At 58.0% G+C, this 27,649-nt stretch overlaps 1 protein-coding gene across 1 annotated transcript in view; it reads right to left on the bottom strand.

Annotated features, from left to right (window-relative positions):
* CERK (ceramide kinase) overlaps positions 1-27,378 on the bottom strand; it is a 52,300-nt gene extending 24,922 nt beyond the window's left edge. Inside the window, exons 1-10 of the mRNA XM_043882307.1 lie at positions 27,132-27,378; positions 26,642-26,791; positions 26,259-26,462; positions 17,181-17,343; positions 17,011-17,070; positions 16,511-16,608; positions 16,075-16,378; positions 15,761-15,989; positions 12,933-13,146; positions 12,014-12,802 (exon numbers count right to left, since the gene is read on the bottom strand). Of these exons, the coding sequence (XP_043738242.1) occupies positions 12,014-12,802; positions 12,933-13,146; positions 15,761-15,989; positions 16,075-16,378; positions 16,511-16,608; positions 17,011-17,070; positions 17,181-17,343; positions 26,259-26,462; positions 26,642-26,791; positions 27,132-27,378 (2,458 nt within the window). The remainder of the gene's footprint in view (positions 1-12,013; positions 12,803-12,932; positions 13,147-15,760; positions 15,990-16,074; positions 16,379-16,510; positions 16,609-17,010; positions 17,071-17,180; positions 17,344-26,258; positions 26,463-26,641; positions 26,792-27,131) is intronic.
* Positions 27,379-27,649: the final 271 nt, after the last annotated feature.

Raw genomic sequence — 27,649 nt, 5'->3', positions numbered from 1 at the left:
CTGGTCCCCACCCTTGCTACCCGCCCCCCACACACACCGGATACACACACATCACACCTGGACACACAGACACACACCCAGACGCACACACACCACATACACACTGAAGCGAGGCGTCCCCTCACCCACAGCCATGCCCCCCGACTGCAGCATGCGGGACTGGCAACCAAGTGTGGACGTGAACATCCACAGAGCCACTCAGAAGTCGGTAAAGAAAAAGACTTTAAAAAAATAACAATAATCAAGCAGCCACGTACAGCAAACGGTTGGGATATCTTTAATATTAAGTTGAAGGACGTAAGCTTTCATTTACAAGACCATCCTTATCAATAGTATATCGGGGTAGGTAATTTTGTTAGGTTTTGCACCTTGCATAAAATCATGCGTGTGTGCTAAGTCGCTTCAGTCATGTCCGACTCCTTGTGACCCCACGGACTGCAGCCCGCCAGGCTCCTCTGTCCATGGGATTTTCCAGGCAAGAAGACTGGAGTGGGTTGCCATGTCCTCCTCCAGGGGATCTTCCCGACTCAGGGATTGAACCCAGGTCGCCTGCGTTGGCAGGCTGACTCTTTCCCACTGGGCCCCCTGGGAAGCCTGCATAAAGTCACGCTGTGAGTGATTTTCATTTCTCCAGGAACGCGGCTCAGTGACCAACGCCTGGCGACTCAGAGACTGAGATCCGCCCCCAGTTCTTCACTTTCAGGTCCTTCGGCCAAACTTGAAGGTGCCTCTCTCTGCGCCTTTCAGTCCAGCATTAATTTTTCTTCTAATAACAAAGCAATCTATTTCTTAGGGCCATTAGTACAAGCCATTAGCAAATATTATCATTGTTAACAACTCTAAACACTCTTCTCCTGTAACACAGTCCTTTCCAGAAATGGACCGAAATTTTGTAACCAAACCTGGGCTGGAAGCCTCAAGGCTTCTGCCGACAAGAGACTCGGTTCTCTGGCCTCCCTTCCCCGTCCCCAGGGAGTGTGACCTCGCTGGTGTGACAGGTGGTCACCCTCCCTCGTGGGTGGGGGCCGAGGGGCCGCGCGTTCCAGAGGCACCACGGACGAGGCAGGGGGAGAGGCTGCCCAGGAGAGGCTCCCGGGGCGGCTGCAACGCCAGTCTCGGCTCCGTCCTGCCCTTCCCAGCGCTGGCCGTGACCCGCGGACACTGGGGGCTTCAGAGCTGCGACCTGGAGCAGAAACGTCCCCACCATCTGAGGGTCGCTTCTCTTACAAGGTCCCGGCTGGCCGGGCGCGCAGCCGCCCACCCCACAGCGCACACCCACCCGGACGGCGGTGGGCGGGGGCCAGGTTGCCTCCGGGCCCAGCGTCGGGCTCAGGTGGCCCAGCCACCCCCCAGGGCTTTTCTGCATCAGCGCCCGCGACAGGACGGGACCGGGCCTTTCAGGAAACGCTGCTGCCGCACCTGCTCGGGACAGGCTTCTCTGTGGGTCCCCGGGCCATGGGTTCCAGGGACAGGCTGCAACGACCCTTGCCCGGCAGACCTCACCCCTGCGGAGCTGCGTTTGCACACACAGGACGCGGCCGGTCCCCAACTCCACCTGCATAGCCCTGCGCTCCTCCGAGCACAGGCCACCCCGGGGAAGCGCCCCAGCCTAGTGGTCGGGGACTGAGAGCTTGGAGGCCTGCGCAGCACCCCCTGGCCGCTGAGGCGCAACCCCTGACTCCTGCGCCAAGATCCCTGCTCTCCCCACCCCCGCCAGGGGAGGCAGTGGGGACCGCTGAGAGGATCCCCAGAACCTGTGTCCTCGCAGGGGGCACACCCCAGCATCTCGGGGTCCAGGCTCTAGAAGAGCCCCCATCTGGCTCCGACTGCCGTCTCGGAAATGGGGCAACTCGAGGACAGCTCCCTTACGGCGGCCAAGATCGCCCGCGTGAGGCGGCAACCAGCACGGCAGGTTCGAGAGCGCCGGCATCAGCGGGACTAGCCCAAGACTCCAGGGCCGCCTGCGGCCACCCTCTCCCCGCTGACTGGGACCAAGAGGTCTGGGCAAGACGGGAGGCAGACAGTTAACTGAGGAGCCCAAAGCAGACAGCAGCAGGCCAGCTGGCCGGAGCGGCGACCCCGCAGAAGGAGCTGCCCTCACAGGCCCTTCCCTTTGCCTCCATCCCTTTGTCTCCACCTCTATCTCAAACCTCTGGGGTTTCCCTGGTGGCTCAGCTGGTAAAGAATCCGCCTGCAATGCGGGAGACCTGGGTTCGATCCCTGGGTTGGGAAGATCCCCTGGAGAAGGGAACGGCTCCCCACGCCAGTATTCTGGCCTGGAGAGTTCCATGGACTGTACAGTCCTTGGGGTCATGACTGAGCGACTTTCACTTTCACTTCCACCTCTGCTCCAAGGGCAGCCTGAGGTCTGGAACTGCACGCTGGATGTGTGTGTGCTAAGTCGCTTCAGCGTGTCCCACTCTGTGACCCCCTGGACTGTAGCCGGCCAGGCTCCTCTGTCCATGGGCTTCTCCAGGCAGGAACACTGGAGCAGGCTGCCGTGCCCCCCTCCAGGGGATCCTCTCACGTCTACTGCACCTGCAGGCGGGTTCTTTACCACGAGCGCCACCTGGGCAACCCAAGCCTGCTGGATGCAGAGAAAGAAAGCCCGCCCCTCCGTCCAGAGGAGCCAGAGCGCTGCCGGCAGGGCTGGGAGGGCGTCCTGGCTCTGTGGTGGACGGACACGTGCCGGCTCCCTCTCGGCCTTCGCGAGCTGAACACATGGGCCGTGCAGAGGGGCCTTGGGAGCTGAACTGCCGAGTCTGTCAGCTCCTGGTGCCAGCCTCACCCGAGTGACCAACACCAGGGAGGCCTTAAGAGCTGGACTGATGTGGAAGCCCCCTCCCACCCCCTGCCATCTGTGTACAACCAGGCTGAGCACCCGCCTAAGAAAAGAAAATCCTCCAGGGGACTCACAACGTAATATCAAAAACACCCAGCCTGCAAAATTAACCAGCACTCCAAGAACTGGGCGACCCTGAGAGGCCCGGGGGAAAGCCAGGCAGCAGACGCCCCACCCCGGGACGCCCCAGGCATCTGAGCATCAGACACAAACTTAAGTGTGGTCGTTAGAGCCAGGCCCCGTGAGGCGCTGCTCTGAACGCTCCTAAAGTGAACGGAAGGGCAGAAGTTCCCGGGACAAAGAGAGGCGACCGGAAGGAACCAAATGGAAAACTTAGAACTGGAAGGACAACATGTGAAATGAAACAGCCACCAGCTGGGATCAGGAGTGGAGCGGCTGTGGCAGAGCAAAGTCAGCGAAGCCCCACAGCTCAGCAGGAATAACCCGCTCTGAGTAACGGGGAGGAAAAATGTTTTAAAGACAGCGCAGGGGCCTCTGCTCTGAGATGAAGGGCGAGACTGCTCCTCCCTGGAGTCCCATGTGACAGCAATGCTGGGAGACTCTGGAGGGCGGGTGGAAGGAGGAAGCTGACTGGGGCCCTCAGGGGCAGGAAAGACGGCGGAGAGTTCTCTGGGTTTCTTCCTGCCTCACGTTACCTCAGATTTGAAGACTTCAGCAACTGGAAATGCCAACGGGTACAAACAAAAACCTCCAACCAAGGTCGCTCTCGCTGGCCAAAGGACCAGGAGCGGGAGAGCCCAGTGAGACGAGAAGCTTCTGGACAAGAGCTGCCCTCCTCCAGCAAACACCCAGAAAACCTGGCCCCCCCACCCCCGCCTGCAAAGTCTAGACCTCTACCCCCCGGGTGGGAGGAGGCACCTGACACTCCCCCCAGGGTGGCGTGAGGGAAACCAGCACTTTCATCCCAGCCAGCGGCTGGCGAGCCTCACACCCCACAGGGCTCAGAGGACTTCGGCCTCCTCCCAGCCCGAGTGGGGGGCCCCTCACCTTCCTCGCTGGGCTGGTGTCAGGGGACCAAGGGGAGTCAGAACTTGCACCACCACCAACCTCCAGCCGCCCTCCATGGAGCAGTCACGGGGCATCCCTACCCTGCCAGCCAGGAGGTCTCAATGGAGGCCAAGTGGGGGTTCACCCTGCAGCAATGGGGAGCACCCCCCTTGGCTGCTGATGAGGTCGAGGGAAACCTGGAATTCTTCCCCGATCTGGCAGTAACTAGTACCCCTCCTCCCTGACGGCACAGTGTCAGAGAAAGTCAGCTAAAAGAGGAAAGTTAAATAAGATCCAAATTTTCATACGTAAGACAGAAATGTCCAGGCTTCAATCGAAAATCAATCACCATGCCAGGAACCAGGAAGATCTCAAAATGAGAGGGAAAAAAGACAATTGCTTGATGCCACAACTGACATGACAAAGATGTTGGGATTATCTGACAAGGATTTTAAAGCTGCCATGATGAAAATGCTTCACAAACGACTACACACTTAAATGAAGACATATAAAGACTCAGTGAAGAAAAAAGTCTCAGCAAAGAAATAGACGATTACAAAGAAGAACCAAATGAAAATTTTAGAACTGAAAAAATACAATAACCAAAACAGAAAACAAATGGGTGGACTCAACAATAGCATGGAGACAGAGGAAAATCAGTGAACTAACTGGAAGATGCGACAAGAGAAATTACTCAAATTGAGCAACAGAGGAAAATAATTTAAAAAAACAAAACACTGAACAGGCCTCAGGGCCTGTGGAATCACAGCAGAGGATCTAACATGTGTCGCTGGAGCCCAGAAGTAGAGAAGGAGAGGGGATGAAAAAGCGCTCAAAAAATAACGGCTGAAAACTTCCCTAAAGTTTTGACAAAACTTCAAATATCACTAATTCAAAGAAATCCAGTCCAAGACACATCAAAGTCTGGATTCCAAAAATCAAGCACAATGAAAAAAATATTAAAATTAACAGTCAAAGAGAAACACCACCTCACCTACAGGGGAAAGGATTTTGAATGACAGTGGATTTCTCCTCAGAAATCATGGAAGGCAGAAGCAAGCAGCACAATGTTTTTCCAGGGCTGAAAAGAAAAGAATCTTATACCCAGCAAAAATATCCTTTGGGGATTAAAGGAGAAATCAAGACATTCTCAGATGAAGAAAAACTAACAGTCTTATTGCCAGCAGACCTGTCCTAAAAGAACAGATACAAGAAGTAGAAATGATAAAACAAGATTCCCTGAAAGAGAAATGAAAACAGAAGAAAGAATACAGTAAGTAAAGATACGTGAAATCACAACAGTATTTCCTTCTCTTCCTGACTTTCCTAAATTATGTTTGAGGGTTGAAGATACAGCTATAACACTAATGTGGTTCCAAATGCATGTGGAGGAAATAATTAAGACAATTTTACTATAAAATGGGAGAGTAAAGTGATGCCGAGAGAGGGGAGGTTTCTGCACTTCCTCAAAGCGGTAAAATGACAAAATCCCTGCTAGACTGGGATGAGACTCATACACACAAACCAACACCGTGGGCCATACACAGAGCTGCACAGAAAAACAGCAAGGACCTTTTACCACCACAAACAGCTGATTTAAAAACAGGTGACGACGTACAGACAAATCAATATGGAAGCCTATAAACAGATTTTTAAGGAATTCGCAGGAAGGCAGGAAAAAGCAGAGAAATGAAAACTAAAAAACAAAAAATTAAATGGCAGATTTAAGGCCTAATATGTTTACATTTAAAAGACACAGACTGGCCTAGGTGATTGAAAAACATGAGCCAACCCTACGGAGTCTAAAGAAACTCACTTCAAATCTAAGGGTGTGAGCAGGTTGGAAGTAAAAGGACAGAAAAGACGCGCGGAGCAGGCGTGGCCCTGTCACCCCATAAAGTGGACTCTGGAACAAACAGAACAGTCAGATGGAGACGGGCACTACACAACGGAAAGAGCCGATCCAGAACGAAGGCTTGGCCATCCTGAATGTGTACGCGCCAAACGAGGGAGCAGGAAAACGCGGTGATGAATAATGGTTTACAGCAGGGTCGGCAAACTGCAGGCCAAATGCAGCATGCTGCCCCCTTCTGTAAATAAAGGTTGATTGGCACGAAGCCCCGTGCATTCACTCACATGCTGCCTGCAGCAGCTTTTGCACTAACGCAGCAGAACTGAGTGGCTGAGACCCACAAAGCCTGAAGTATTTGCAATCTGGCTTTTTTTTTTTTTTTAATTATTTATCCACCGATCTGATCTCTGGCTGTGCTGGGTCCTTGCTGACGTAGGGGCTTTCCTCCAGCTGCGGGGTGTGGGTCCCTCACTGTGGAGGCCCCTCCCACTGCGGAGCATGGGCTCAGCGGCGGTGCACATGCGCAGTTGCTCTGCGCTTGTACGATCTTCCCGGACCAGGGATCGAACCTGAGTCTCCTGCACCGGCAGGCGGATTCTTTATCACCGAGCCACTTGGGAAGCTCTGCCATCTGACTTCTTAAGGAAACATCTGCTGACCTACTTTGGAGTAACAAATAAAAGTTAGCCTGGGAATTATCTCAGCGTAATTACGCTATTTATGACCACATTCAGCTGCTCTGAAGCCATCTAATCTGACCATAGCTGAGGCAGGTGCCTAGAGAGACGGAGGGCAGGCAGGACGGCTGTTTTTCTGACAGCTGCTTTTCAAAACCACAAAAGCCTGTATGTCTCTTCCGATAAGTGAGTCATATGCAAATCTGGAAGGAGATTTTTTTTTCTGAAATAGGTAAACAAGATAGCCATTTATTTCCTATTCAAATATCCTGAGATTCCTATCTAACTCTGCAGGTTGCTGGTTTAACATAATCTGATATCATCTGAAGTACTTCTGACCTCATCACTGGGCGTAAGTAAGAAGTATCAGGAGACACTGAAGCACAGGGCTATAGGACGTGTGCTGTGAACGGTTTAGGGGATTCTGTAGGATTTGTGGGTTCTACCCAAACCATTCAGCTTCCCAGCCCCTCCCAATGGTTTTAAACTCACTCCTCCAGAGAAAAGTAAAGACGCTTGGACAGCAAGCAGCCACTTCGCCCCCACGCTCTCCACCAGTGGCACAGTCATCCCCCCGCGGCCGGGGCACAGTCCCCAGCTGGCGGCCACTCTCCACGCAGCCAGGGGCGGGCCGGACCCTGCCTCCCTCAGCCAGCCACTCACACGGCGCTCGGTCAGCACCTGCTGTGCACACAGACACGTGAGGCCCTCCGGGAAAACAGGGAGGAGAAACAAGGAAGGGAGTCCTTCCCACGCTGGATTCTGCCCCGAGAGAGCACAGCGGAGATAAGGCAGATAGTCCTACAAAAGAAAACAGGGAAAACCCGTAACACAAAGCAGAAGGAAACAGCTGGCATAGAGGGACAGACAGCTGGACAAACAAACATATCCAAAGAAAGATGAGGGAAGGGCCAGGTGCCAGCAGAGTGGGCCTTGAGCAGAGGTGAGATCTGAACACAGGGGTGGGGGGAGGGCCGGGGGGAGAGGAGGGCTGTCGTGTGGGGACTCCGGTCTGGCTCAGCGGGGGCCTCAGGAGTCAAGGAGGCTGGAGCCGAGAAGCCCTGAAAGTGAGGCAGGCACAGGCAGCTTGCAAGCTAGTTGGCAAGCTGCCCAGCATGTGAAGGAATCTTCTAGAAGGGCAAGCATCCCAGGAGGCGGTCGGGGGGGAGGGTGCCTAGCCAGGGGCTTTGGGGCTATATTAGACGGGCTTCACGGTGCTTTCCAAACTTCCATCCACTAACCTTGGGGTCACCCATCAGAACGTGCTCGAGGGAGGGGATACAGTGAGCAAGGATGGACAAGGCAAGCCTGGAGGCAGGGCTGCAGGAGGCACCTGAGCCGGCCTGGGGCTTAACGAGAACCACACGGGAGGGGAGCGCGCGGAGCCCCGACACGGCCGGGGCTCACAGACCCGGGAGCCGGCTGGCTGTCTCCTGTGGGCCGTGCCAGAAACTCGGAACCAGGGCTCAGGAGAAACTGGGGCGGAAGGTGAGTCGGGAGGAGAACGCACAGGGCGCTGCGCTCAGGAGGGCGAGATAAGATCCCGAAAGTGAAGCCAGCTCGTGTGCCCAGTCGCTCAGCCGTGCCCGACTCTCTGAGACCCCGTGGACTGTAGCCCACCAGGCTCCTTGGTCCATGGGGACTCTCCAGGCAACAATACCAGAGTGGGTTGCCATGCCCTTCTCCAGGGGATCTTCCTGACCCAGGGGTCTTCTTCATTGCAGGCAGATTCTTTACCATCTGAGCCACCAAGGACGCCCAAGGCCACCTTACCCCGGACCCACCCACATGTTCACAAAACTGCACGCGAAAGGCAGAGAGCAACTAGGTTCTCTAGAAACGTCTGCTGTGCAAAACTCTAGACCAGTTGAGAGGATAAATAAACTAGGTCGGGGACAGAAAGCAAAAAAACCTGCCATCAGTACCTTAACAAACACACAGAAAATAAATCTCCTAAAGTATAAAACACAGTTTCTTAAATACTAGTCTTTTTTCCTTAGGCTAGATGTTAAAAAATGGCAAATTCACCAAATTACATCCTTAAAACGCATGAGTTTCATTGTATGCAAATTACACCTCAATAAAGCTAATGTGAAAAAAAATCATGTTTTAAGAGAGTAAACAGTAATACGCACACTTACATAGAGACCAACACCAAATATTATTTAACTCTTGGAGGTTAAGGCTGCGGGTGATTCTTTTCCTGTGTGCTTTTCTGTGTTTTCTGGATTTTATTAAACCAACATGAATTACCTTCATAAGCAGAAAAAAAAATAGTTTTAAGTATCCGTGGCTTGCCTATGTTTTCATGAGCATGGCGCAGGGGTGTTGGACTGTAAATACAACGGTAACCTGTCTAAGGAGCTTCCCAGCAACCTGGGGCATCCTCGGTGGGAGAGGGAAGCTGCTGGAGGAGGGTAGGCATAGCCCCACCTCCACCCTATGCTGCCAACACACACACACACACACATGCGTGCACGTCCCAGCCCCAACTCCAAAGGAACGCTTCCAGAGTCTCTCTGAGCGTGTTTTGCGTGGCCCTGGGGTACACTCGGGTACAGTTTCAGCCTGTTTCAGGCTCAGCTAGCCCGAGCCACCGTGAGAAGGCTGGTCCGCGTTTCCTGTTTTCAGTCGGCCCCACTTCCGACTGGGCTGGTGCTGGGGAGCCTCACAGCTTCCTTAAGAGAGCAGCCCTCGCGGGGTCCAGAAGGCGCTGCCTCCCGGTTCTTGGTCCTACCTTTGCTCGGAGCCCCCCACCGAGGAGGAAGCCTGGAACTGGATTAAACCCCGGCTCCCTTGTGTACATGACATACTGTCCATCGCAACCCACTCACAACTCCCGTGTTTTCCCTTCTGGAAACAGGAGCGACGCTGGAGAAGCTGCGCAGGTCAGACGAGGCGGCCGCGCCCGCTGCCCACGGTGGCCCCAGCCCCGGGCCCCCCTCGGTCCTTCTTCTGAGGTGGTCTCAGTCCACTCGGCTTCTGCACAGCCCTCCCCCCTTCCCTCCCCCGCCAGGCCACCATCTACCCCGCACACAGGCACACTTGGGACTGCGGCGGGGCTGGGCGCCGCCACTCTGAAACGTCCCCTGGACTGGCTACCGTCTGCCCTCGGCCATGGGGTCACCTGTCTCGGGCCTGGCTCCTCTTGGGGAGCGGTTATGAGGAGCCCCCCGAGCTGCAGCAGCTGACCCAGGGCCTCCAGGGTGGTGGGTGGCACGGGGTGGGGGGAGCAGGGCTCCGATAGCGCCAGCCTCTCCAGGGAGGGGGTACCCATCCCTCACACACCACTCAGGAAAGCTCTGGGTGAACCCATACACGAGGGCCCTCAGGGTTTGCGAGAGGGAAGCAACCACCATTTTAGGAAAGAGGCGGGCCGCTGTGCAAGTGAGGAGTTCGGGAAAGCAAGCTGACCCAAAGTGCACAAAACCCAGAATCTGGGGGCCGGAAACCATAATGACAGCTGGCCGAGGATGCCAACACTGAAGGCCTGGCAACGCGAGTCCCCCACCCAGACGCCCCAGACGGGTGGGGTGCATTCGGTGTCCACGTGGCCGCTGCGGCCTGAAGGAGGCCATGGCACCCGGGCACAGCGGCTGAAATCGGACCCACCACGCTTCACACGCCGGTTCAGCCACTAGCTGGGCCGGTCTCTCACACTCCTGAGGCTCGGCCTCTTCATCCGCACTCCTGAGGCTCGGCCTCTTCATCCGTAAAATCCAGGAGAAGCTGCCCGGCAGGAATGTGCTGTGTGTGAATGTGACATAGGACAGAGCACGCGGCCGCACCAGGAGCCCCGTGGAGTGGCAGCGCTCCATCCCAAGGCAGAGAGATTCACAGGGAAGTTCAAACGCCCTCGGGGCCAGGCCAGGGGAGACCTAGACCTGCTTCGTGGTGCCAGGAGGCTGGGGCTGATGTTCTAGGATGACACTTCCTCCCCAGGGGACAACAGAAAGCTGGAGGAAGGGTGAAGTCTCAGACCGCTGGCCACAGAGGAGCGCTCTGTAGACCATGCTTCCGGTGACCCCCAGGCTGCAAAGCAAGAGTCCGAGACCACCTTGACTTTGGCCCCAGCAAACTGGCCGGGTCTGCCCACCCCGCCCCCACCACAGCCATACCACCTCAGGGACGAGAAAGCCCCCACAGATCCAGTGCAGCAGCCCAACTGCCCCCAAGGCATCTAAAGGGCATCCCAAACTCACCATGTCCACTAGAGAATCCAGACCTATCCCGCACCCCCCCAGTTAAAAACTAAACCCCCGCTCATCCTGCAACTCCAGTAAGCACCAACCTGGACCCCCGTTCCGCTGGCCCTTCCCCTCTAAGCGGACAGACCCAGCCCTGCTCAGCGCCCCTCTGCTGGACAAGGCCAGCAGCCTCCCGCCTGCGGGTCCCTGTCCCACCTCTGTCTGCTCCCCGCCAGGCCCACAGGGTGCCTTTCACCAGGTGAAGATGGATAAAGCCCTCCGGGGTCCCCATTTCAGCCCCTGCCACCCAAAGAGCCCCGTCCCCCTCCCCACCTCCCACGGCTCCCCTGCCCTGTGCGGGCCTGCGGGCCAGCCTCTGGCCATGGCCCCTGTGGTCCTGCTGCCTGGACCGTCTCGCCGGGGGGTGCACAGGCCTCTGCAGGGCTCTGGTTCAGTGCCGCCCTGCAGGTGAGGAGTCCCGGGACCCCCTGCCCCACCCCCTTCTCTCACATCCATGGCCTTGTGTCCCCCCCAGAACGCCCCGTCTCTCCCTCTGATGGAAACTGCCCACTGCGATGGGGTGCTGAGCCCGGGCGAGTGCGCTGCCCTGCCCGCCACGACAGGCCCTCCATAAAAACTTGCTGAAGACGAGTCAATGAGATAGAAATACACCCACGCTCTCCAGCCACTGGAAACACACCCACGCTTGCCAGCTGCCCCCCTCTCCACGGTCCCCCGCTCCGGCTGCCTCTGCCAGGGAGGCCTCCCAGCTCTCATTGTCCCACCAGGCCCATCAGGTAACCCCCCTCCTGCCCAGGGTCAACTGACATCTCCTCCATAAGCCGCTGCCAATCCTCCTGCCGCGGGGCAGCTCGGCAGGGGACCCACTGGCCCCTTCTCCTTGGGGACAGACAGCGCCCTGTTTAGTTAAACCACCGCTTTCCAAAATCAGAGGGCCTCCACAGGTCGTGTGTCCAGCCTGTTGCAGCAAAATGAACAGCCCCCCCCCCCCCCACCTCCCTACCCCCAGGGAGCACATCCCAGACTGAAGGTCACCCTTGCTTCACTGCGGGGACAGGAACTCCGACCCCGCTCTGGATCGGGTTAAACTGACATCGGGCGCGGGCCGCCGGCACCCCCTTGGGGTCCCTCCGTCACCAACCTCACAATGGGTCCGAATGGTGCCCTTCAGAAGCCGGCAGGCGGGTCCCAGAGAGGCGGCCCCGTCCGGGCGACACCTCCCAGGCCGCAGACCTCCCCGGGCCTTCACGACCCCGCGCCTGTCGCCCTCGGGGGTCTCGTCCCCGCCGCCCCCCCCTCCCCCCAGCTCTCCCCAGCGCCGGCTCTTTGTCATTGGGTCCTGGCCCTTCCCCGTCTGCCGGCCTCCCCGGGGCCCCTACCCCCCTCCCCAGCCCGGCCGAGCCCGTGGGCCGGCGGCGACACTCACCCGCGCCCGGGTCCCCGGCTCCGGGCCCGGGACTCCGCCACCAGCGCAGCAGCGCCCGCGCGGGGTCCAGGCTCACGGCGCAGCGCTGCTGCTTCACCCAGAGCACGGAGCGCAGCGGCTCCGCCGCCCCCATCGCGCCCGGCGCCCGGGGCGCCGCCTGCTCCGCCGGGCTGGGGGCGCGCGCAGCGCCGAGGGGCGCGGGACCGTTAGCGGCCCCCTGGAGCCGGCCGGGGCGCGGCGGCGGCGGCGGCGGCGCGGAGCGGGCGGGGCGCGGGCGGGCGGGCGGGCGGCGCTGCGTCACCCCGTACGCGGAGCGGCCGCGGGCACCGAGGAGGGGCCGCGGGCAGCGCGCGGAGGACGGCGAGGGCGGCCGGACTGAGAGGAGGGCCGGGCTGGCGGCAGGACGCGGAGAGATGGGGGGGCGGCCGAGGGAGGCGGGGCACACCCCGGGGACGAGGAGGGGTCCGGGATCCAGTGGGGGCCCGGCGGCGGGGAGAGGAGGAGGGAGAGGAGGAGGGAGGCGGACGGGGGCGCGAGGTTCCGAGCAGAGGAGCCGAGGAGGGGCCTGCGCGGAGGAGGAGGAAGGCGAAGGTGGCGGGCGGGGTGCGGGTAAAGAGGAGGGGGCGGAGAACAGGGGAGGGGGCGGGCGATCGAGGACGCCGCTGGGCTGGGGTCGAGGCGCCAGGGGGCCGGCTGAGCTCTGGGGTTTAGCTCTGACCGGGGAGGAGGCGGCTTCCCCTGGCCGCCGACCGTAGGGTCCCCGGGCCAGAGTGACCTGGGGGCGTGGAGCTCAGTAGCGCCTCCCTGGCCGGTCGTGGGGACAGGCAGCGTCCTCCAGGGGCGCGGACAATGCTCCCCGGGCGGTCCTGAGGGTGCGGCGGGAGGGGCCTGGTTTTCGGGTGGGCGTGGACTGACCTGCCCCTCCTCACGCGGCCACCCTGGGCAGCTTGGCCGCCGTCGTCGGGCCGTATCTTGGATCCCCGTCTTCTCCTCTTGGAAATAAACCTGAAGACCTGGCAGGCACCCTCGGGAGGTGTGGACGCTGTTGGCCCCAGCCTGGCAGTGGACACCACCTTCTCTGCTTCTGGGGCCATCATCATGACCACTGGGGGTGCTCCAGGACCCCACCATTCCTAAGGGGGGCAGTTTCAGGCACTGAGGGCTGAGCCGGAAGAGATGGAGCCAGCGTGTGAAGCAGGCAGTCTGAGTCAAAGGGCCCTGCCGGGCTTGCACACCCAGACGGGACAGAGGGCCCCTGAAGAGGCCTGTCCTGGTCACAGATGGCAGAGGCACAGCTCAGAGGCCCGCCAGGGTCCAGCCACCCCTTCCTGCCCACTGGGGTATGTGTCTGGGCTGGGGGCTGCCAAGAGCAGCTCAGGGTCCCATAGCCCAGGTTCTCAAGGTCAGCCATCCTGCACAGGCTGGGGTGCTGGGGAAACCAGTGGAGGGGAGGGACCTGCAGGCCGGCAGGGAGGAGGGCTTCCTGGAGGAGGTCTCCCCCTCAGGGACCTGGGAGGAAGCTGGAGGGGGCTGCTGAGCCCTCCCCTCCCTCCTGAGCAGGCCCAAGGAGAGGGGGGTTCCTGTTCTGAGCCAGAAGGCACCACCCTGGCACCCCCAGACCCTCTTTCTCACCTTCCTGCTCAGCTCCACCGTCCCCTGTCCACATGGGGCCTTCGCTGACCACCCCCTCAGCCCAGCGGGGCTCCAGCCCCGCTCTCAGAGCACATCCCACCCCCTGCCCTGCCCTCAGCTCCTTGAGGACATGGACTTGCCTGGCCCCATGGCGCCAGCCCTGAACACACTGGGGCACGTAATAGGGGTGCCCACGTTTGTCCCGTGAGTGCACCTGTCCCAGACTCATCGCTGAAGAAGCTGCTGCTCAGAGCAGCAGCCTCCCAAGTGACAGGTCTGGCTCCAGAGGCCTGAACCACCTGTGCCTGCTCCCTCCCCGCCTGCCCCCAGCTCTCCTTGGCTGCTCTTGCACACGTCTTCCCTCAGATGGCGGAAGGGCGGGCATGCCGCCTTGTTGCCCATGCCTGGCACCAGGGAGCCACATGTACTGGTCTTATCCTGCCAGCTCCCTGTGACTCACTCCTGCTGGAGCCCAGCCCCCGTTCAGCCTGGGGCAGGGAGTCAGGAGCCAGGACAGGGCAGAGGGCGGGGGAGGGTTCTAGCCCCTCCCTTGGGCACGCGGTACCTGATCTCCCAGCCCGGTAGGGCCCTAGGCAGCAAGGCCTGTCCTGCCCCCTCCCTCCCACGGCTCTGAAAACGTGGATATGAAACTTCTCTGGAAATCTTGCGCCAGCACCGGGGGTGGTGGTATCGCAGCGCTGCCCTGAAGTGTAATCAGGAGATCAACCCTGAATATTCATTGGAAGGACTGATGCTGAAGCTGAAGCTTCAGTACTTCGGACACGTGAGGCGAAGAGCCATTGGAAAAGACCCTGGTGCTGGGAAAGATTGAGGGGAGGAGGAGAAGGGGACGACAGAGGATGAGATGGTTAGGTGGCATCACCAACTCAATGGATATGAATTTGAGCAAACTCTGGGAGACAGTGGAGGACAGGGAAGCCTGGTGTGCTACAGTCCATGGGGTCGCAGGGGTTGGACATGACTTAATGAATGAACAACAACAAGAACTGTGAAGAGCTATGGCAGGAACCAGCCGGTGGGCAGGGACTCAGAAATGCCAGCCCCGCCATGGGACCTCTGCCTGGGCCTCCCTGGGCTGGGCCCCTTCTGCCCTCTCCAGTCACTCATGTAGGATCCTTGAATGCCATGGGTCAGCTCGTATAGTCCTGCAGCCAAGGGGGCGCCCAGAGAGGACTCAGGTCCCCCTGCCCCCCACCCTCATCTCCTCCGTGGGGGAGGCCCCAGCATAAAGTACAGAACACTGGGGGGGCCCCAAGGGACCGCCTCCCCCTCCCTGGGTAGACCATAGGCCAGGCCAGGGCCTCCTAGTGGCTGCTGTGGGCGGTGTTGTGACTCCTAAAATCCACACGCTGTGGTACTAGCCCCGCAGGACCTCAGAAGGTGTGTGTGGAGGTGATTAAGGTGTAATGTGGCCTGTGGACCCCCATCCAGCGTGACTGGTGGCTTTAGCAGGGGGGAGATCTGGACACTGCCACTGGGTGTGCTGGTGACCAGAGGGTCAAACACAAGAGGCCCCACTTGCAAGTCACCGAGAGAGGCCTCGGAGGAACCAAGCCTGTTGGCACCTTGACCTCGGACTTGTAGGTTCTCTGAACCGGAACTGGGGAAATAAACTTTTATTGTTTAAGCCACCCAGTCTGTGGCATCTTGCAGCCCTGGCAAAGCTCTCCTGGGGCCCTCCACGCCAGGGAGCTGTCCTCCTCAGTTTGGAGAGGGGCCTGGCCAATGCAGGACCCCCATGCTTAAATGGGGGAGAAAGTATAGAAATAAGGTTTCCAGAAGACAGGCTTCCTGGGGTTGAGCTGCATGGGGAGAGGGCTGGGCTGGGGGTCAGGCCCCCTAAGGGCTGTGGGCCTGTGACTCGGCACAGTGCTGGGGGCCGGGAAGAAGGAGGCGGCTTCACCTCCAGAGCCACTGGCAGCCCGCCCCCACCCCTGCTGTGCCCCAGGTCCTGATGTGCCCCTCAGAGCTGGCTGCACAGAGGAATCAGAGGAGCAGACAGCTAGGACCTTCGCACGGCCGGGGCGGCGTGGCCCTCTGCTCAGGAAGTGCCCTCAGCTCCCTGGCTGGCCTACCGGCCGCCTCGCCGCTCACCTGTCCCGTGCGGGGCCCTGGGCGGATGCCCTTCCCACCCGTCTGCCTGGGAAGTCCTGCTGGCGGTCTCCTCCAAGGTGGCTGAATCAGTGGGGAGCTCCGTGGGGGCCTCCTCTGGGCTGCCCGTGCCTGGCCCCTCTCCGCGGCAGCTCTGCCGGGCACACTGTCGCTGGACCGCTGGGTGCGCAGTTGGCTGGTCCTCGGCGGGGCTTCCACAAGCCCTGGCAGCCTGTTGGGCCAGAGGGCAAGGGCTCAGCCCGGCAGCCTGCAGCCCTGGCCCTCCAGGCCCCGCCACCTGCCCTGTCCCGTGTCACCGCTGCCAGCTTGGGCAGCTGCCTGGTGGCCCATCTGCCCTGCAGCCTGCAGCGGCCAGCTTGTCTGGGCTGGACGCCTCTGCCAGCACTGGCCAGTGCCCCCTGGACTGTGCTGTGCCTGCCCAGGTGACCTCACTCGTGGGATGCTTGGTCTCTGAGGCACTGTCTGGGCCCACGAGCGTCCTGGCCGCTGGCTCATTCCCGCCCGAGGCCCACTGAGCCCTGGCCACCAGTGGGGACCTGGCATCATCAGCATCTTCCAGCACCATCCGCTCCATGACCTCTGACCGACTTCCTTGCTGTCCTGGAAGCCCCTGGCCGTGTGGACCGCGACAGCTGCCTGCTTGTCTTCCCAGGCTTCCTCCCCACGAAGTCGGCACCTGACTTGACATCAGAACCCTGCGGGGTGTGGAGGGAACTCCTTCCCCAGCCGCACCTGCTCCCAGCAAGGCCACCTGCCGCCCTCCACCCTCCACCCTGCGCCCTTCGTCCTGGAGGAAGAGCTTCCAACTGCTGTGGGTCAAGGTCGACTGCCTGGAAGAAATGTCCAGGGGAGAGTAAGCTGATAAGTTACAAACATGCACGTCCCTACATTGCTCCTGTGGGGGCTTCCCAGGTGTCACCGGTGGTAAAGAACCCACCAACCAATGCAGGGGCTGTAAGAGACACAGGTTCAATCCCCGGGTAGAGAAGGTTCCCCTGGAGGAGGGCATGGCAACCCCACTCCAGTACTCTTGCCTGGAGAATCCCATGGACAGAGGAGCCTGGCGGGCTACCGTCCACGGGGTTGCACAGAGCTGAACATGACTGAACGACTTAGCATGCATGCACGCACGTTGCTCTTGTGACACAAGCAACAACCTCTGCAAGTGGGAGTCATCAGCCCCATTTTACACACGGCAAGACTGAGGCCGCAAACTAACCTGGCCTGCTCACATTCTATGGAAAGGTAACCAGCCGGCTGGGAGCCCCAGGGCCACACCGGCATAGGAGACTCTGGAATGTGAGGACAAGGGAACTCCAGGTTAGCCTGTGCCCCCATGGGTCCCACCCTGGGCACTCCAGGAGGGCCACCCCTGGGGGCACACAGGACCGTCCTGCCTGACCTGCTCTTGTGGGTCCTCATCCGGACTCCCAGAGGGCAGACTGCAGAGGCTGTCTGCCCACCCAGGAAAGCCCTGAGTTTGGGCTGGCGTGGAGGGTGGCCCTCAGGGGTGGTGACCTCAGGGGTGGTGGCCCTTGGGGGTGGTGGTCGAGGGCCGACCTGAGCTGGAAGGGCAGGCTGGGAGGTGGGGCTAGCCGAGGATAACTCCACAATGGCCAAGGATCAAGGCCGCTCGCACCCCTGGGTACCGTGGGGAGAAGCATGCCAGGGGAGGGCTCAAAGGCCAGGACGGGGTCCAGTCTGGGCCCCATGGGCCCCCGGCCAGCTCGGGTGAGCCAGCTGGGTCAGGCGCTGACAGGGTGCCTGGCCATGTGTCAGCAGTAGCTCATCTCATCTCCAGGGTGAGCCTGCACTGCAGGGGAGGGGACGGCCTCCGCGGGGTCAGGGCCAGGGTTACCCAGCAGTGAGGGGAGGAACACGGAGTGACACGCAGGGCAGTGGAAGCCCAAAAGGTGCCCTCAGACAACCCGGCCGTCCTGTCAGCAACATCTGGGTTTCTCTGCCAGGGGGACCAGGCCCAGAGGCCCTGAGAGTGGGTCCGCCTTGTCAGAGGTGGGGGTGTGCTGTTTGCGCTGCATAGGCTGTCTTAGAGAAAAGGCCAGATCCCCCCGGGGGGAGGGTCTTGGACTCTGGGGAGATTCCCCCTCCCCATCTCTGCAGCGGGGGGGAAAGCCTGCCGGCTGGCTGGGCTCCTCAGAGGCAGGGTGAGCTCAGTGAGGGCAGTGGGAGGCCTCCCCCAGGTCTGCAGAGGGTCCACTTCTGATTCCCACAGTGTGATCTTGATTCCTGTGTGTGTGCTGGGCGGGGGGCTGCTACAGTGTCCAGCCTTGGGGGGTCGGGGGAGGAGGACCCTGGGAGGTTCCCGGCCAGGTGACATCTATGGCCCAGCATGCAGCCGGGCCGGCAGAGTGGCCTTGATCGGGTGGAGTGGACTGGGGTAGGGAACACCTGCCGTGGCGCCCAGGGCTGCCGGGGACGTGGCGGAGGCGGTGACAGCACAGGGCAGCCGTCCACCGTGATCTTCAGCCTGATCGGGAGAGGCTGGAGGGCGCACCTGGATAGACACTGTATTTGTCTTTTTCTATCCAAGCTCCGTAAAAAGTTAGAGGAAATGCAAAGACATGGGGGAAAGATGATCTGAGTGAGCCACGCAGTAGGGGAGGGCGACGGTGATGTCCATGAACCAGGAGGAGTAGGTGGGTGGGTCTGGGGACAGAAGGCAGGGGATGGGACTGTGTTTGGAGCCTGTGAACCCAGGGGGGGCAGGGGGAAGAGAAAACCTGCTTCAGATAAACCCAGGAAAATGCAAGTAATGCCTTCTGGAGGAAAGACGATCTTAAAGATGAAGAATAAACAAACGTAATCTAAGTTCAGTCCAGGAGTTCTGCAGCACAAGGAATCTACTGTTGAGTCCAAAACAAAACAAACAAGCAAGCAAACAAAAAAAGGTGGGGAGAGAAAAAGAATCAGAGACAACACTGAATTGCCAGGGCACCTTAGAGAATGACTGAAGTCAGTGGAACCAAGACAAACCCGGCCAGACACCGCTGAGCAGTGGCAGCTGGCCAGAGGACAGCGTGCGTGGGAGGACACCAAATCAAAGGCGAGCTGGAGAGCTGCACGCTCGCATGCAGCAGAGGCTGGAAAACCAGGGAGGAGGGGGCATGAATGGTGAGCTCAGGGCGCGAGGCTCAGATCAGGGACCGTGGACCACTGTGCTCCACCTCCTTGACAGATGGAGTCACCGAGGCCAGAGACGGGCAGCAACCTCTGAGAAGTCCAGGCAAGCGGCCATCCCACCGATGCAGGCTCACTGGGCCTTACTGTGAGCCAGGCCCCGTCAGGTGCAGGGACCCAACCCAGGAGCAGAGTCCGGCAGGGCCTCCTGCACGAGCCTCCCTGTGGGCCCCAGAGAAGGGTCAGGGATGAAGGTCCGAACAGAGTAATGCGTTTCACAACTTGCAGAACAGGCAGGAAGTGCGCCTGCAATGCAGGAGATGCAGAGGATGAGGGTTGAATCTTTGGGAGGAGGAAATGGCCACTCGCTCCAGTAATCTTGCCTAGGAAATCCCTTGGACAGAGGAGGCCGGCAGGCTCCAGTCCACAGGGTCGCGAAGAGCTGGACATGACTGAGACTAATAACAAGAAATGGAGGGAAGTCACAAAGTCCTGCAGTGGCGGCGATGCCCACCTTTATTCACAGCCTGCTCTGTGTTAGTCGGGACCCGGTTCATGGCCTTCCCTGGAGATGAAGGCAATTGTGCCCATTTTACAGATGAGGGGCCTGAGGCTCAGTGGGATGTGAGCGCTGCTTTGTCTGAGCCAAGACATAGGCATGGTCTGTTTCTATAGACAGACTCCCGCATCAGCCGCCAGAGTGCTGTAACATCCGTTTGTGTTAGGGGAGCATCTGAAAAATATCCTCAAGCAACCAAACAAAAAGATACACAAGAACCCTTTAAACTCTTTCTCAGATGCTATGAAATCTCAGAGCTTTGTTTGCGTGGCTGGGGTGAGAGGCAGCTGTCCCCACGAGGGTCATTTTCTTGCCAAGCTGCCATTCAGAGTGAAGGTGATGAGGGACGTGGGCAGACAGTCCAGGTTTAGGGAGATGTCCAAGTCCTGTACAAGTCTTATCCACAGGACTCCTTGCAGGAAACCACTGTGGTTTTAGGAGCTGAGATCCATAATTTCGTCCAGACCCATCAGAAGGGTCAACACACTTGGGGAGGAGAGGGCATCCAACGAGCCTTTGGACACGTTGCTCTTCCAGCTCCCGCTCAGCGGCCAAAGGGACCCTTTTCAAATGGAAATCCAGTTTTCTTCTGAATTCTGTCTGTCTCCCCTCAGGACCCAGCTGCTTCTCTGCTCTTGACTCCGCTCCTGGTCAGGGGAAGTTACTGGACCTGCGTCGTAAAGGACGAGGCTGTGAGGAGGCGTGAGGGCAGATGGGCAGAGGCTGGGGGTGAACCAGGCGAGGGCCTCGTCTTCATGTTTGTCTCCCTGGTGCCCACACAGCACCTGGCAAACTCTGTGCGTCAACCGCTCAGTCGTGTCCGACTCTCTGCCACCCCATGGAGCCCACCAGGCCCCTCTGTCCATGGAATTCTCCAGGCAAGAATACTGGAGCGGGTTGCCATTTCCTTCTCCAGGGGTCCTCTCGACCCGGGGGTAGAACTTGGGTCTCTTGTATCTCCTGCATTGGCAGGTGGACTCTTTGCCACTGAGCCACCTGGGAAGCCCTCGGCAAACTCTCTACTTTTCAAATAAGTATTTGTTGAGTGAATGAAAATGCGAGCACGGGAAAGTCAATGGAGCAATTTCCACTTGAGGCAAATTTGAGTTTAAATCAGGGGTTGTATATAGAAACAGTGACTGGGGCAAACGTTAGGGCGTGGTGGGGACTGAGGCACCAGACTCACCTTCCTGTGGAAAGATGACAGGGACCTTCAGCTCCTGTGAAACAGGGACTCTTGCTGTCAGATTGCTGGTGTTTTTGAGAGAAGCCAGAAACACACTTGTGTGTGTGTGTGTGTTTAACCTTATGGTTTTTAAATATTGACTACTAACTTCAATCCAAAATATAAAACCTTTGGCAGGACAAGAAAGCCTGGAGGCTTTCAGAGACCAGCTCATTTGTGACGTCTCACTGAAAACCACAGAAGTGAAACTAGATTTTAAAAGTCATTATTCAACGATAGAGATTGATGAGTACACAGCTGCAGGCAGTAGGTATATGTGCCCCCAGTAGCAGAGAGAAAACTGTAAAGGAAAGGTTTCTAGAGAGGCAAGGACAAAATAACATTCAGGAATGTACTACATGCAAACGGATTCAGCCTGGACAAGAGCCAGAGCCCAAGGGAGCCTTGGTGGTCATGCCAGAGGCCCTGGCTCAAAGTCCAGGCTGCCGGGCTCACAGGTGTGGGCAGACACCACGTGGGAGCCAGGGCCCCAGGTGGGAGGGAGAGTCTGGGTTAAGCAGAGCGTGGAGGTAACGTGCTGCCTGCCCTGTGTGTAAGCGAAGGATTGCTGTGACCTTCTAGCCCCCGGCCGCTGCAGCCCTGCCCCCAACACTGAGCGCCCGGAGAGGATTCAGGATGGAGAAAAGGTCGCTAAGATGCAGATCAGTGGTGTGACTTCCCTGAGCCCAGACTCTTACATCTTTCCAATCTTAGTAAAGTGCTCAATTCAAAACCTAAGGTGTCTGGTTTTCTTTAATCAGCATTAATCTGTCGATGTTTGACTACTTGGGTTTTTTGTTTTTCTTTTTGTGCAAAACCTCCTGTATATCCTGGCTCCTTCCTACCTTCTTTGGGACAGTCGCTCAGAACTATCCGAGAGCCTGCCTTCTAGACTCAAGTCCTCAGTGTCTGTGTGTGTGTGCTCAGTTGTTAAGTCAACTCTGTGCGACCCCACAGACTGTAGCCCACCAGGCTCCTCTGTCTGTGGGGTTTCTCAGGCAAGAACACTGGAGTGGGCTGCCATTTCCTCCTCCAGGGGCTCTTCCTGACCCAGGGATTGACCCCACATCTCCTGCATTCTCCTGCATTGGCAGGCAGATTCTTCATCACTGAGTCCACCAGGGAAGCCCCAAATCAGACATCTTAAGAAATTTAGCTCTTCTCTATGTATGGGAAGATGAGGGAGTCTGGGCTCATGGAAATCAGTCCTTAGATACGCATCTTCACTCTGTGGCCAGTGTCCTGGCCAGGATAGTCTTTCTCGTCCTGAATCCCCGCAGGGTGTTCTGTGGGGGAGGGCAGCAGCCCCAGCGGCTGTTGGGTGGATGGCTGCGCATTCTTTATTTACTGAAACGCCTCCTACCCCGCAGGAGTACCCCTACTTCCTCCCCTTTCCTGCCCACACCCTTAGGCAAATACTAGTCTGCTTTCTGTCTCTATGAATTTGCCTATTCTGGATACTCCATATGAATGAAATCACATAATGTATGTGGCCTTGTGTGACTGGCTTCTCTTACCTTTCGTAATGTTTTCAAGATTCATCTTGTGGTAGCCTGTGTCATTCTATTTTATTTTATAAAATAAATTCCACTCTAATTTATAAGCAAATAATACTCCATGGTATGACTAGCCCACATTTTGTTTATTCATCGGTTGATGGACATTTGAGATGTTTCCACTCTTTCACTGGCGGTGAATTGTGGTGCCGTGAGCATTCATGGACAAGTTTTTACGTGAACATGTTGTCACTTCTTTTGGGCACACACCTAGGCGTGGAATCACCGGGTCACACGGTAGCTCTGTGCCCGACTGCTGAGGAGCCCGCCAGACTCTTCCACCACAGCTGCACCATTTTATCCTCACCAGCAGGGCACAAGGCTTCCACACCCTGCACGTCCTTGTCAACACTTGCTGCCGCCGGCTTTTTTGATTATAGCCATCTGAGAAATGGACTATTTCTTGCCATATCAGTAAACAAAGGACGTCCCAGTCACCAGTGATTGCAGCGCTTCAACACGAGCTGATGGCCCTGAGCAAACTCAGGAAGGAAAGAATACCTGCCATCATGAAAGCCAGTCCCAAAGCAGAGCCCTGAGGAAAGTCAGGGAAAGCCCGGGATACTGGCCCCAGAGAGGCGAGGAATGATGTCAGGGGGCCCAGGCTCTTGCATCTTCCCATATACAGAAGAGCGCTCAGTTCCTTGACTTGGGATACCTGGCTTTCCTTAATTAACCGTCATCTTTTGATGTTCAGGTTACCTGCCCTCTGTTGCAAAGCTTTTATTTAACCTGGGTCCTCGTCTCGTCTCCTCAGAGCTGTTCTCTCAGGGTCACTTGAGACGCTGCCTCCTGAACCTGAAGTTCTAAAGATTCCCACCAAATAGAGCATAACTCTCAATTTTAGGGCTGTGAACATTATTACAGTCAACACATTCCAGTGGGTATGAAGGACTATCTCCTTGGGGGTCAGGCTGGCTTTATCAGTAATAAAGCTGACAGTTTCATCTGTTTGACTTCTGAGTCTTGTCTCTCATGTGGTTCGGAATGTGAGAAGGATGTTATCAACCAGCTCCTAAATCCCATCACGGCCTCCGTGCCCCCTTGGGTTCAAGAGAGACCCCCTCCTTGGGGGCTGCTGTCCCCAGTGTAGGCTCCTGCCTCGGCACCCGAAAATGGGGCGTCCACTCATGCCTTTTTCTTCTCATCTTGGATGAACTCCTCCCAGGCAGGAATGCAGTCCAATTGCCCAATTGCTTGGGCAATAAAATCCCTGGGCTTTCCAGTGCCGTGATTGATTGGTGACATCTGCCATTGTCCACGGCAGGGGAAGAGTGCCGTGATTGATTGGTGATGTCTGCCATTGTCCACGGCAGGGGAAGAGTGCCGTGATTGATTGGTGACGTCTGCCATTGTCCACGGCAGGGGAAGAGTGCCGTGATTGATTGGTGATGTCTGCCATTGTCCACGGCAGGGGACAGGGCGGCAGCACAAACGTGGGAGGTGCGGTGAGTCAGAGTCCCAGGAAGCTCAGCTCCAGAGTCTGACGCTGGGATCTGTAGAAAGGCTTTCACAAAACCAGATTGAGACTGGTCTTGTCTGAGGCAGATGCTTTAACCTCTGAGCCTGCTAGGAAGCTGCAATTAAAAAATGGAAAATACCAAGTGTTGGTTGGGCTATGGAGAAATTGGAACTCCGTACACTGTTGCTGGGGATATAAATTGGGGCGGCCACTGTTGAAAACAGGTTGACTGTTCCTCAACAAGTTAAACATAGAGGAACACATGATTTCCACATGATTCAGCAATTATTTGAAAGCAGGAACTAGGGACTTTCCTGGTGGTCCAGCAGTTAAGACTCCATGCTCCCAATGCAGAGGGCCTGGGTTTGATATCTGGTCAGGGAACTGGTCAAACCAGTCAATCTTAAGTAAATCAACCCTGAATATTCACTGGAAGGACTGATGCTGAAGCTGAAGCTCCAGTACTTTGGACACGGGATGCGAAGAACTGACTCATTGGCAAAGACCCTGCCTGATGCTGGGAAAGATTGAGGGCAGGAGGAGAAGGGGACGACAGAGGATGAAATGGTTGGATAGTATCACTGACTCAGTGGACATGAATTTGAGCAAACTCCGGGAGATACTGGAGGACAGAGGATCCTGGCGTGCTGCAGTCCATGGGATTGCAAAGAGTTGGACACGACTCAGCAACTGAACAACAGTAATAAGAAGGAACTAGATCCCACACGCCGTGACTAAGAGCCAGCATGCTACAACTAAAAGATTCTGTGTGCTGCAATTAAGGAGCTGGCCCAGCCAAATGAATAAATACTTTAAAAAAGGAAAGTAGGGACTCAGACAGATACTTGTACACTCATGTTCAGAGCAGCACTAATCACAGTAGCCAAAAGGTGGAAATAACCCAAGAGCACATCAGTAGGTAAACGGATACACAGAATGTGGCATATCCATGAAATGGAATACCACTCAGCCATAAAAAGAATGAAATACTGATACAACGTGGATGTACTTTGAAAGCATGCTAGGTGAAAAAAAGCCAGACACAAAAGACAGCATATTATGTGACCCACTGACATGAAATGTCCAGAAAAGGCAAATCCAGGGAAACAGAAATAGATCAGTGGTTGACGGGGGCTGAGGAAGGGAGGATGGGGAGTCATTGCTGCTGGGTTCAGGGTTTCTTTGGGGGAAAATGCTCTGGGACTAGATAGAGGTGAGAGTTGCCCAACGTTGTGAATGTCCCAAATGTCACTGAATTGTACACTATTTTTTTTTTTTGGCCGCGTTGTGTGGCATGTGGGATCTCAGTTCCCTGACCCGGGGTTGAACCTTGCCCCCTCCTTTGGGAGTATGAAGCCTTAACCATTGGACCGCCAGGGAAGTCCCAGAATCGTATACTCCTAAATGGTTAAAATGGTGAATGTTACGCTACGCATGCTTGACCACAGTTAGAGCTGATTCCTCCTATAGCTGTCCATACAGGAGAGTAGGCTGTCCCCAGGGTGCCAGCAGACGTGGAGACAGGTGGATTCAGGTCAAGGTGGTCAAAAGACAGAAGTGACAGACACGGTGATTGATGGGCTGTGGGGGCGGGGACAGAGAGCAAAGGCTCTGGGCTGACCGCGCCCTGTGTCGGGGTGGCCGGGCGCCTGTCCCGTGGGTGGGCAGACGCAGGAGGAGCAGTCTGGACACGGCGACCCCCGTGGGGCCCCGGCAGGCAGTGGTGTGCGTGGGTCTGGGCTGGAGGTCTCGGCCAGACTCCTCAGTGAACAGATGGGAGTGGATCCGGCCCAAGCAAGAGAGTGGTGCCAGGAGTAGGATTGGGGACAATCCTAGGGTACCCCGACTGCACCCCGCCTTGCAGCAGGTGCCCCTTCCCCTCTCGGAAGGCTCCCTGCTGGGTGAGGACTTGTGTGGTCACTGAGCACATTTTAGGGGGGCTTTGGAGAGGAGCCCCTGAAGGAAACTGAGATGGCCTGACCAGAGGGGGGAGGGGAGGGGAGCCCGCAGAGGGTGGACTGGCCTCTGGAGCCCCAGCGCCAGCTGCCTGCTCTGACACTTTGCACACAGGTGTCTCCACGGTGATGAGCGTGAAGCGGCCGGAAGCTCAGGGTTCAGATCTGCCCCTCTGCCCCGGAGGAGCTAGGAAGCCTGGGCGGGCTTCTGCACTTTGGCACTGACGCTAAACAGGTCATTCTGGGTCATTCTCCGCGGTGGGGCCGCCCTGTGCACTGTAGTACGTTCAGCATCTCTGGCTTCTACCCGCCAGAGGCCGGGAGCGGCCCCAGGTGTGACAATCAAAGATGTCCACATTGCTAAATGTCACCTCCGCAGAGAGCACTGCCTTAGACAAAGCACTTCTCTCGGGGCTTTGGTTTCCCCTCTGCAGATGCAGCCCTAAAGCCCATCTCCTGGGATGCAGTGAGGTTCAGACAATTCCATAACCAGAGCAGGTGGCACATCGTAAGGACTCTAGGTCGGTAAGACAGTAAGAGGAGTGTGAAGCGTCAGGCCCGGCGCGGGAACCCAGCAGGTGTCACTTTGAGCGGGGTTGGCGAGGCCCTGGGTTTGGGAGGCTGGCTTCAGGGCAGGCGATGAGGACCCCAAGGCGGCCCTGGGAGAAACCTTCAGGAACCTCTTCTGAACATCATCGCTGCTGACGCCTGTGCCCTGGGCCATCACACACTCAGGAGGCCCCAGCCTGGCTCCGCAGCAAGCCTCGGGGAGCGCCCGCCTGGGGTCTGCTGTGAGCGGCTGGCCCCAGCCATGAGCTGTGAGGCTGAGAGGAGTGGGCTTCATGACTTCCAGGGGCCCCCTGCCTGTCTCTACTCTGAGCAGCCCAATCTCAGCTCATCCAGGAACTTGCCCCACAGAGCAGGCTCCCAGGATCCTCTGTTCCTGGGGACCCACCCCACCCCCCCACCCCCTGGCTGGCCTGCGATGCCCTGGTTTTGGCCCTTGAAGCCCCAGGTCCCGGCGAATCTCTCCTTCCTGGGCAGGTGGCCACCTTGGCAGTCCCAGTCCAGGTACGTGCAGCCAGGCCCTGGGCTGCCGAGCTCGCCAGCTGGGATCCCTGCAGGCGGCACGGTCGGGTCACCTCATTAGGGCCGGAGCAGAAATAGAACCGGCAGCGCCAATTAGCAGCTGCTCGTGCAGCCGGGGCCAGCAAATCCATGGCCGCCTCCCTGAGGACGGACGCTGGAGGGTCATGGAAAATTCCACACGCAGTCTTCCTCCCCTGGAGGGTGGGGCTGTGAAGACGCCCCGTCCCTGGGAACGCTCCCGCTTCACCTCTTGCCTGTCCACAGGCCCGGGAAGGGGAGAGCCTGTCAGGGCAGGGGAGGCGGGACCCCAGAGACCCTGCTTCCATCAGTGGGGGGCAGAGTGGGGGGGATTTTGACGTTCGTTCACACTCTCCGGGTGAGACTGCTGGGGGAGATGAGGTGAGCCCTGCCTCTCCCTGTCCCGTCCAGAATCTGGGGTCCGGGCTCTGCACACGCCCTGTACCTGGGCCCGGGGGACCCCCTGCTCACTGCCCTGCCCTAGAGGCTGGCTGAGGAGCAGATGCCCGGACGGGGCCTGGCACACAGCCGGCACCAGGTCACTGCTGCCGGGAGCCAGTTTCTGCCTTTCCAACTGTCTCCAGCCTCGTAGCCTCATAGGGACCCATGGCAGCTGGTGTGGGCAGACATCCCTGCTAGAGGCTGAGGACCTGCTCTGATCCAAGCTGCTCTGCTGGCCGGCTGGGGACCTGGGGCCATTGCCATGTCTCTCCGGCCCGCGGTCCTCTGCCCGTCCTCCCCCGCTGCTCCTCCAGAGTGCAGGAGGGGCAGCAGAGACAGCTCGAGCTGGGCCGTCAGAGATGCTGGGGGGAATCCAGCTCAGACTGAGCCGTGGCGCTGGTTACTGGGCCTCCAGTCGCCCATCCACA

The sequence above is a fragment of the Cervus elaphus genome, chromosome 22 (assembly GCF_910594005.1).
Source record: "Cervus elaphus chromosome 22, mCerEla1.1, whole genome shotgun sequence".
Taxonomy (NCBI): domain Eukaryota; kingdom Metazoa; phylum Chordata; class Mammalia; order Artiodactyla; family Cervidae; genus Cervus; species Cervus elaphus.
This window is presented reverse-complemented; position numbering and strand designations above follow the sequence as displayed.